The sequence below is a fragment of the Callorhinus ursinus genome, unplaced genomic scaffold, assembly GCF_003265705.2.
Source record: "Callorhinus ursinus isolate GAN/ISIS: 27379988/994484 unplaced genomic scaffold, GSC_fseal_2.0 scaffold96, whole genome shotgun sequence".
Taxonomy (NCBI): Eukaryota; Metazoa; Chordata; class Mammalia; order Carnivora; family Otariidae; genus Callorhinus; species Callorhinus ursinus.
This window is the reverse complement of record NW_027397158.1, coordinates 947,272-958,033: the sequence shown is the minus strand read 5'-3', so window position 1 is coordinate 958,033 and position 10,762 is coordinate 947,272. Positions and strand designations below refer to the sequence as shown.

Genomic DNA, 10,762 nt, shown 5'->3' with positions numbered 1-10,762 from the left:
CTTTAAAAAGCAAAAATAGCCAGGAAGAACCTTAAAAAGGAGAGAGGTGAGGGAGCAGTCTGCCTGCCGCCGAGCCCCGTGTGGCATCTGGCGTGGAACCTGAGTGGGGGGGCCACGTGCGGGTGGTGGCCGGGGCACCTGGGACAGCCACAGTCAGACCCCGGTGCCCACGACACGGAGTCAGTGAGGAAGGTGTGGAGAAGATGCGTGTGCTGACAAGCGTAGACAGAGACCAGGTGGGACATGAGTTCCACGTGGATCACAGGGCTAAGTGTAAACACGAAGTAAGTACTAAGAAATGGGTGATTTTTCTCTGTAACTGGGGAGTAGACAAGACCTTCCTAAATATGACTCAGAATTCAGGAACAATAAAGACAAAATACTGGGTAAAAATGTTTATAACATTTAACATTTTCAAAAATATTTTAACTTGAGACAGAAAGCAGGAGTGGTCTCCAGGGCCTGCGGCTGGGGGGTGGCAGTGACCGTCCCGTGGTCACGGGGCTCCTGGGGCGACAGAAACGTCTTGGGAGTGGATAGTGATGACGGCTGCACAATGCTGTGAATATACGAAATACCACTGCGTTGCACACTCTAGTTTTTATACACTTTAAGATGGTGAGCTTTATGTTCCAACAGTGTATTCAACCCAATAAAAAAGCCGTAACTGAACATTAAGAATATCAGGATTAATACTGCTAATTCAAAAGAGCTCAGCTACAAAATTCCAGAACAAAAAGAAAAAAAAGAAATGCAAACCCAGTCGACCCCAGCTCCCTCTCCCCACCCAGTAGGCTAGCCCGTCCCAGCGCCGACCACAGCCGGTCAGCGGGGCAGGCGGTGGGGGTGGGATGGCGCGGTCCCTGCGGGGACGGGTCCTGCGTGCCGTTCCCTTAGCGCGGACAACCCCACCCCTCGACATCTAGCCCACACACGCCGGCAGAAACCCCGAGCGACAGGTTGTTCATGTGACATCATCAGCTGAAGCCGGGAAGCAGTGCGGGCATCCAGCAGGAGGGGACCTGCCCGGGAAGCCGGGGCTTGGCCGCGGTGCCATCCCCGCACCTGTGCGTCTCACCCGGGGCCGCCGAAGCGCGCCTTACTGCAGAGTTCTGACAATAAAGTCACGGAGGAGGTGTCTCATAAGAAAGCCACCTTGGGAACTGTCGATCGGTGGAAATTAAACAAATGAGCTTGTATTCGGGTCGGTGAGCTAAGCACCCAGGAAAACCAATTATTCCAATTATCCTATATTTTAACTTTATCTCTTTGCTGTGAAAGGTGCAAAAACAAGAGGAAAAACTGCAAGCTCCAGGCGTGGTCCTGTTGTTAATAACAGTATCATTATCCTGAAAACATTATAGGTCTCTGTAGCATAAAGCAAATAATATTGCAAAGAACCAAGATTTTTTTTTACCTTAGAAGAGGTCAAAATCCAAGCACTTAAGTAAAACATTTTCTAATCCTAAAACGTGCATTGGAAATGGTTCGGACGCATAATATTTTGTCTTTAAACGCAGAAGCGTGTGACGCACGCGGAGCCAGCCAGAGGTGCCGTACCACCATCTCAGCCCACGCAAGGATGGAGAAAACAAAGCACGAGGCCGTTTCTGGGCCGGGGGGCAGGGCTCAGTGTGCCTGCGGCCTGGGAGCCCGCCCCACCTGCTGTGACGCCGGCTGCCCCCTGGCCCCGTGTTGCCCGCTGCAGCTCCACCACAGCCTCCGCGTGAGGCTCCTGGGCTTCCTGATGCCAACGGTGGACAATTAAAGGAAAGAATCCCTCTTTCACGCTGGGTTTCTGGTGGGAAGTTATTTCAGGGCAACCAAGCTGAGGCTGATGCACGTGGAGGGAGGTTCTTCCAGGGCGCTTCATCCCCGAACGCAGAGGTGACCACAGCTGCGGGCGCCTGGCTGGCTCAGCCAGGGGCACATGTGACTCTCGGTCTTGGGGTCCAGAGTTTGAGCCCCATGCCCGCCAGAGAGATTACTAAAAACCAAGTCGGGGGTGGGAGGCCTGTCCCTTCCCTACTTCGGGTGTCTGTGGGGGTCTCCTTCCTTGTTGCCTGTCTCTGAATGTCCCTCTCCATGTCTGACGAGCTCCTTCTCTTCCTCTCTCCCCATGCTGCCTCTCTCACACCATGGCTACGGGGCAAGAACATCGTGAGGCCCATGCAGCTCTTTGACGGGGTCAGCCAGCTCCCCAGGGCAGTGGGTCCGTGGTCCTGGTGGAACCTGCCCTTCTCTTCCTGGCTCTGTCCTCGCCCTGCCCTGGGGGCTGTGGGGGATTCAGTGACCCAGACTGCTGGAGCCAAAGGGGCTGGGGCGTGGGCAGAGTGTGTCTGTGGGGTGTTCCCCACTCCCAACAGCCCCCATCTTCTTCCTGCTGACACTCAGTGCCCAGGGCGCCCCTGCTACATGAAATAGGTGGTTCTTCTCTGCCCGTCCCCACTAGAGAAACTACAGCCCTGCGCAGAATGCCTCCTCCTGCTACGGCGCTCCCCCATCCCTGATCTCACCCATTTCCGCTAAGATCCCTTTCTTAGGCCTCTCCACCCGTGGCACTGCCTGGCCCTTCAGACCAGGGCCTTTGAGAGCCTTGCAGGAGGGGGACGACTGTGGAGGGAGCCACCAGCTAGGTCGCAGGTGGCCGGGACAGAGCGTAGAGAGGCCTGGAGACTTGGGGACAGTGCACGCGCGCCAGACTGTAGCTCCAAGCCCCACAGGTCCGCCACCCCAGCTCTTCGGAAGACGCGGTCTCCTTGGACACCCCAGAAACTTCCATACCCTCCTCAGGATCCTGGGAGGGCCTGACTCATGCCTGGACTTCCTCCCTCTCCTTCCTTCCTGTTCGTAGGGGTGGCGGCAGCAGCAGGGGAGTGTGGGTTAGCGATGTCCCAGCTGATACCCTCCGTGGTGGCGGCAACTTCAGCCTCCATTTGCCATCTCTTCCAGACCTGGAGGCACGGAGTGAGTCAGGGGCCATCCAGTGGCTGCTGTCAAGAAAGGGGAAGGGGGAGGCAGGCACAGCATCTGCGCCCAGGGCACCCGGGCTCTCGCTTTGCTCAGTCCACCCAGAGATGCCCCTGGGCACACCTAGAACGCAGGAACCACAGGACCCAGTCCCACCCATGTCAGCACTCCTGCTGGGCGGCCTCCTGCTCGCTCCGTGTAGCCTGCCTCCCCCCAGTCCGTCAGAACCTGAGGGGAAGGGCCCAGGGGAGCCCCCTTGCCCATCACAATACTGTTGACTGCTCTGCATTTTTGGCTCCTCTTTATATTTTGTAAAATAAAAAATACACCAGTTCCAGTAACATACAATGGCTATGCGCAAAAAAAGGGGGAAAAAAAAGTGCCTGGCTGTTTCAGTCAGAAGAGCACATGACTCTTGATCCGGGGGTCATGAGTTCAAGCCCCACACTCGGCACAGAGATTATTAGATGCATAAGGAAACCTAAAAACAAGGAAATGACCATAGTAGGAAGGCGGCCAGTCTGTGACGCTGACTGAGGGGCTGGCTCAGGAGGAGGTGCCCCGCGGCGCCTCTTAATTTTAGCATCAGCAGTGGTGGCAGGCGGACAGGTGAGGCTCCTGGCGCCAGGACAGAAGCCCTGGGCACGCCTTGGGAACAGAGCATCCGGTGAGAACTTCCCATCCGCAGGGAACAGAGGGGTCAGAGGAACCAGACACACACACCCAGAATCCAGCCCGGGAACCCTTCCGGGATTAGGGACCCGCTTCCCGCCGAGTCAATGGCACGGAAGGAGGAGACCAGACGACTGTGCAGGGCATTTGCGTCTTGTCCTGGGCTCCAAGCCCACCCTGCATGCAGGTCTGGGGGCTGACCTCCCAGACCCCGGGGAGGCCTGCGAGACTCAGGAGCAGGGCAGGAGGACTTCCCTCGGCTCTGAGATACTTCCCGGTTCCCTCGGTGCTAAGGTCTGAATGCTTGTTTTCCCCAAACCCGTATGCTGAAATCCTAACCAGAGGGGCTTTGCTATCTCCATCTAGATTTTGGAGGGTGAAGTGGCCAGGAGTCTTGGCCTCGACCCAGGCAGAGACCAGCGCCCCACATGGGTGGGACCACTGGTGTGTGATTCCAGCCACAGAGATCCCAGAGAATGGCATCTAAGCCATGTGGTGTATTTGCATAATCCCGTAAGGGGGGCATCCAAGACACCGGCAGCGTGGGCTGTGCCCAGTGAAGCTGTGGAGGCAGGACCTCCGCCCCACGGGCCTGGATGGCAGACAGGGAGCCAAAGAGAGTCCTCTGACACCTTCGGGTTCTGGACGTGCCCAGGAATGTCCACCCAACCCTGTCCTGACATGGTGCTTTGGAAGCTCATGGTCTGGTCTCATCTCACAGGTTCCCAGCTAGAGGGGACCCTGCCTCGGGGTGAATTTACACTTTGAGTCTCCCACGCCTGATTTACTCGGCAAGCCAGCATCAACCTCCCCACCCCTTGGCACTGGGGGTACCAGCCCTGGTCCCTTGTCTGAGCTCCGAGGTACTAGCGACCCCAGCTGGTAATGCCTGTGGTCCCCCAGCCCCGGGGCTGTCTCCCCAGGCTGGAGCACCACCTCCCTCGCACGTGGCTCCGTCTTCCTGGCAAGGCTTTGGATACGGTGGTGTGTGAGGGAGAAGAAAACGGCTCTGTTTTGTTTTTACATGCATAATGAAGCAGTCAGGGGTGAATGCCCGGAATTTGTTTAAAAATATGCCAGCCAAAAGAGGGGAGAACAGAAAAAAAAAAAAAAGGGAGAACAGAGGAAGCCGTTGGTGGGAAATAGCAGGGTGATGAGTATGAGGGGTTCAAGTACGTTTGGGAGACTTCTCAGCGAACACACAAATGGAAGCAGTGTTCTGCTCCAGCATAAGATGAACCTGAGGGCACTGAGCTCAGACCGTCCTCTGGCCTTGGGGATGCCCTTCATCTGTGTGGATGTGGGGCCCGAGACCGTTAGCTTCAAAAACAGTAACATAACTGTCACCCTTTCTGTCCGTTTGTCGTCAGCTTATTACTTCCTCCAGGAAAACTTATAAATATTTTAGGTCTTGCCAAAACTACCAGCAGAAAAAGAAAGGGAAAAAGCGTCACTCCTTAATTTTTTAGGGAAACAACTGGAAAACAAATACTCACCAGCTGATGAAAGAAACGCACAGTCTACACGAGTGATAATATTCAAAATGCTCAGTCATAAAAATAAAGGCCTTTTATTTGGTTTTTCTACGCTGTTACAGGAACCCGTGGCAATACTCTGGAACCCACGAGGCCTGTGGCCACACCCGCACCTGCTGCGAGTGTCTACGGAGAAGCCGAAGGGTCACGACACACACTCGGGGTCACGGGGTCACCTTCTTGTAGGTGATGTGAAGATGCTGAGTCATGGGCTGGGTAGTGGTCGCCATGGAGACTGTCTGTTCAAGTTTGCCTTCAGAATTCAGCCTGAATTTTCGGGTGATCTGAGCAGAACAAAACAAACACCTTAGTTTTATCTTCTAAAGGCGGCCCCTCCATGGGCCAAGTGCTCTGTTCGGGCTGCAACATGCCGCCCCCGTTGTCAGAGGCCTGTGGGCCGCACAGTGTCCCCGCCAGTGGGTGACGGACGCTCAGCCCACAGCCGCTGCGAGGCGTGCCAACATCAAGGGGTCCTGACCCCTGGGCCCTTCCTCTGCCCCTCGGCTGTCCCCAGAAGACCAACAGGCATGCACGGGACTTGGTCTCGTCTCAGCTCATTTAGGACCCAGCCACTTTTTCCTTTCAGACAAAAGCTGACCTTCCGACGCATTCCTGCCTTCCCCCCCCTTCCCTTTCATGCTTACAACTTGAACTGACGTCACCCGTGTTCTCGAAAAACTCAGTGCCACCACCTTTGGAACCACTAATTTACCCAAACAAAGTGTGGCGGCCAATGAGAAAGTCCTGTCCTTACAGAGCGTGAAGCAACGGCGGAGAGACAACCAGACGGGCCGCCGTCTTCCCAGTGCTCGGAGCACACCGGCGCCTCCAGGAATGTATGAAACCGGAGTCGCCTGTAGGCTTCGTTCGGGTGCGCAGTCCCTCGGAGGACGTCCCCGCGCCATCTCCCTCTCCCAGTGGAAGTCATTAGAAGGATTTAACGCCGACGCAGGCTGCGCACAGCCTCACTCTGGTTCCCATGGGCTCTGGCAACAGCCAGCAATCTGGTGAGCTCACTCGTAACAACTCCGTGGTCATCCTGAGTCGGCCACCACAGCTAAAGCATCATCAAACCAAGACCCGTCTGCGCCACAGACGGATCCCCACTTGAGAAAGAGGGGGTTGGAGGCAACCACTAGTCTTTACAACATCAAGGGGAGCTTGTTCAGGTTGTCGGGGGATCGGGGGGTCAGAGGCCGCGCGCCCACGCAGCCCAGAGCCCAGCTCCTGCACACAAAGCCGGGTCAAGAGGTCCTGTGGCCTCTGAGGGTTCAGGAAGGGTCCATGTGGACAAACACAAGTTCTTATTTTAGCCAAGTGTGCTCACTTTCCCAAGACTGCACCCACCCCACAGAAATAGGACTGTGGAGGGAAGTGTGATGTGAGAATTTCCCCACGTTTTAATGCTTTCTCAAAGCGTTTTTTTTTGTTTGTTTCCTTCATTAGGGAAAAGGTGGAAAAGGAAGCTCAGGAGGAAGATGGCTGTGGATGTGTTTCAGGCCCTAAAACAAAGACATTAGGAAGCCATGGTGGCTACTGCGCCCCCTGTAAAGCAGGCGTGGGTGTGGAGGCAGGAAGGGCCCAGCTTGTTGGGCATGGGAATCCCAGTGTGCCGAAAGCTTCCAAGCCGTCTTTTTTTAAGATTTTATTTATTTATTTGACAGAGAGAGACACAGCGAGAGAGGGAACACAAGCAGGGGGGAGTGGGAGAGGGAGAAGCAGGCCTCCCGCTGAGCAGGGAGCCCCATGTGGGGCTCGATCCCACATGACCTGAGCCGAAGGCAGACACCCAACAACTGAGACACCCAGGCGCCCCTTCTAGGCCGTCTTTACAGAAATGATGGCTTGCCGCCAGTGAACACGACCGAGGATCAGAGCATGTGCACGCTGCCTGCCGCAAACACTCAGGTTCTTCCCTGAACCCCGGCTTTCCTGAGATGGGACCGGCACACAGCGCTGTGTAGGTGTAAAGCTACAACGTTACGCTTGGACACGTGTGTGTATGGTGTCAGCCAACACCCCGGTCCCCTCACAGTTACCTTGTGTGTGTGGAGTGTGAGAGCTTTTAAGATCTACTCTCTGAGCAAATTTTATACGACGCGTATTAAGTGCAGACAGCATGCTGTGCGTCATTTCCCCACGACTCTCTCCTCTTACACCCGGACGTCTGTGCCCTTTGACCTACAACCTGCCATCCCTCTGCCCCCAGGCACCACCATTCTACTCTGTTTTTTAAAAATTTCACATGTAAATGAATCCATGCAGTATTTCTCTTTCTCTATTGGACTGATTTACTTCACTTAGTGTAATCCCCTCAGGGATTCATGTTGCAAATGGCAGGATTTAATTTTTTTTTAACGGCAGAATAATATTCCGTGTGTGTGTGTGTGTGTGTATACGTATACATACGTGTGGGCACATGTTTCCGTGTCCTTGAACAGGCGAAGAAGCTCACCCACAGGGGGTCCAGGGCCAGAATTTGTTTCACAGCTATGGACACACAGCTGTGCCATGACTGGAACCAAACCCCTCCCTGCCCCTCACAGACGACAAGGAAAGGCTCCTGGTGTGGGAGGAGGGCAGGCAAAGGAGAGGAAACTGGGAAAAAGTATCATTTTGAGAAAAGGCACAAAGACAGAAAGATAAAAAATTCCCTTAACAGCTTAACAGCAAACTGGAGACAGAAGAAAGACTCGGTGAATTTGAAAACAGGTCAGTAAAAATGTCCAGATTGGGGGTCCCTGGAGGGCTCAGTCACTGGAGTGTGTGACTCCTGATCACAAGTTCAAGCCCCATCCTGGGCACAGAGATTAAAAATAAAATCTTTAAAATATCTAAAATGACTAATATAGAGAAAACAGACTGAAGAAGAATGAACAGTTTCAGGGACACGCGGGACAGTATTAAATGGCCCAACATCTGTTTAGTAGCAGTTCTGATGGGAAAAGTAAGAATGGAACAGAAAAAGTTGGAGAAACAATGGCAGAAAATCCCCAAATATGACCCAAAACACCATCTTACAGATCCAAGAATTTCAGGAGACCCACACAGGATAAATACAAGGCAACCACACCCAGGAACACCATAGTGAAAGGAAGATGAAGGAAAAAAACCTCAAAAATGACTAGAGAAAGGATGCTTGGGTGGCTCAGTCGGTGAAGCACCTGCCTTTGACTCAGGTCATGATCCCAGGGTCCTGGGGTCGAGCCCCGCATTGGTATATGTGCTGCCGAAGCGAGCACTCGAGCCCCGCGTTGGGCTCCCTGCTCAGCAGGAAGCCTGCTTCTCCCTCTCCCTCTGCTGCTCCCCCTGCTTGTGTTCTGTCTCTCAAATAGATGCATGAAATCTTTAAAAAAATGACTAGAGAAAAAAGACAAATCATGTACAGGGCATAAAGAATTTTGGCTGACTTTTCAACAAACCTAATTAAGGTCAGAAGACAATGGAACAAAATAATTACTTTAAAAGTATTCCTGTTGACCCAGAATTTTATTTATGGTAAAAATATCCTTCAAAACTGGGAGTGAAAGAGGGTTCAGTGAAGATGACTGAGTAGGAAGTCCCTGGAATTGGTCTCCCCACTGGACACAACTGCACTAGCCTGTCCAGCAGCCAGGAAATGGGCCCCCGTGCAGGTGTTTCTGGAGCAGCTTGTGGGGGCCAGGGTGGGCAGCAAGGACCCTGTCCTCCAAATACGGACGACCTGTCATCGGTGGGCAGCAAAGGCCCTGCCCCCTCCAGCTCAAGGGACTCATGGGAAATCCGAAGGGCCAGCACCCCCTTCATTTTAACTTTTTCTGGTTTTGGGACCCAGATTTTAGAGACTAGGACAAACAATGACATATATGGAGAAATTAGAAAGTGAGTGCACATGCCCAGGGAAAGGCTCAGAAAAGACCCGAGAAGACCTTCAGTTTACATCTCAGGTGGCTCCTCCGCACAGAGACAGCCCACACCAACCAACCAACCAAACAAAAATAAACATAAATAAATGGAAACACATCCAATGTTCATGGTTTAGAAGACTTAATATGAGTAAGATATCAATACTGCCCAAACATGTATAGGATTAATGAAATCCCTATGAAAATCCCAATGATATGTTCTGCAGAAATAGAAAAATCGATCCTAAGATTCACGTGGAATCTCAATGGACCCAGAATAGGAAGAATAAAAAATCTTGAGGAAGAAGAACAAAGCTGAAGGACAGGTACCTCTTGATTTCACAAGCACACAGCACTGGCATAATGACAGCCATACAGACCGTAGCAGAACAGAGAACCCAGAAATAATCAAACTCTCACATGTGTGGTCAGATGATTTTCAACAAAGCTGTCAAGACCACTCAATGGGCCAAGGACAGTCTCTTCAACGACAGTCTCTTCAACAAACGTGCTGGAAAAACTGGGCATTCACATGCAGAAGAATGGAGGTGGATGCTTACCTATCACCACACACAAAAACTAACTCAAACACACTGTAATTCATGAAAATTAAAGACTTTTATGCATCAAAAGATATTATAAGCAGAGTGGAAAAGCTGCTCACAGAAGGAGAGAAAATATTTGGGAACCGCATATCTGATAAGGGATTCTGAGATAGCGGACAACTCCAGCTGCTGTAACACAAGCAGAAACAGCCAGTGTTGGTGAGGGCGTGGGGAGCTGGGGCCCATACACAGCTGACGGGAGCGCACACTGGTGCAGCCGCTTGGGAAACGGTATGGCGGTGCCTCAAAAAATTAAAAAATAGAGCTACCCTACAACCCAGCAAGTCCATTTCTGGGTACACCCTCAAAAGGACTGAGAGCAGGGTCTTGAAGAGATATCTGTACACCCAAGTTGATGGCGGCATTATTCACGGTAGATAAAACACGGAGGCAACTCTGCCGTCCGCTGACGGATGGATAAGCAAGACGTCAGTACACACATACGACAGACAACCATTCAGACTGAAAAAGGAGGGAAATCCCACAATATTCTACAACATGGAGGAACACTGAGCGAAATAAGCCAGTCACAAAAAGACTAGTGTGTGATTCCACCTATACAAGGTCCCTAGGGTAGTCGGTTCGTAGACACAGAAAGCAGAATGGGGGACCTCAGGGGGTGTGGGAGGAGAGGGGGGGACTTACTGCTTAACGGCACGGGGGCTTCAGTTTTGTAAGATGCAAGGGTTCTGGCGACGGATGGCGGTGACGTCTGCACACCACCTAAGTGTAGCCTCAGGAACTGTTAAGATGCTAAAGTCTGTTATTTGCATTTGAACCACAGTTAAATAGGGACTGAAATAACCCCGAGCGAACAGCAGACCTATACTGCAAAGAAGGCATGAACGCAGGGCTTCAGGATGAAGGCAAACTATGCCCTGGGAGACACGGGTCTAAGGAACGTGAAAACAACAACACAAAATAGAAAATAAGTGGGTAAGTAGGAGAGATTGCTTTTACCCCCTCACTGTAATGTCTCTGAAAGTCAGCTCATTTTTAAAGCAAAAGTACTGGGGCGCCTGGGTGGCTCAGTCAGTTAAGCGTCTGACTCTTGGTTTCTTTTTTTTTTTTTTTAAGATTTTATTTATTTATTTGA

General features: G+C 52.2%; 1 protein-coding gene across 2 annotated transcripts in view; it reads right to left on the bottom strand.

Moving 5' to 3' along the window:
* Positions 1-5,196: 5,196 nt before the first annotated feature.
* Positions 5,197-10,762, bottom strand: part of THAP4 (THAP domain containing 4) — a 40,196-nt gene continuing 34,630 nt past the window's right edge. For both annotated transcript variants that reach the window (XM_025888319.2, XM_025888327.2), the window contains one exon: positions 5,197-5,461. In XM_025888319.2, coding sequence (XP_025744104.1) covers positions 5,342-5,461 — 120 coding nt within the window. In that variant the 3' untranslated portion in view covers positions 5,197-5,341. The remainder of the gene's footprint in view (positions 5,462-10,762) is intronic.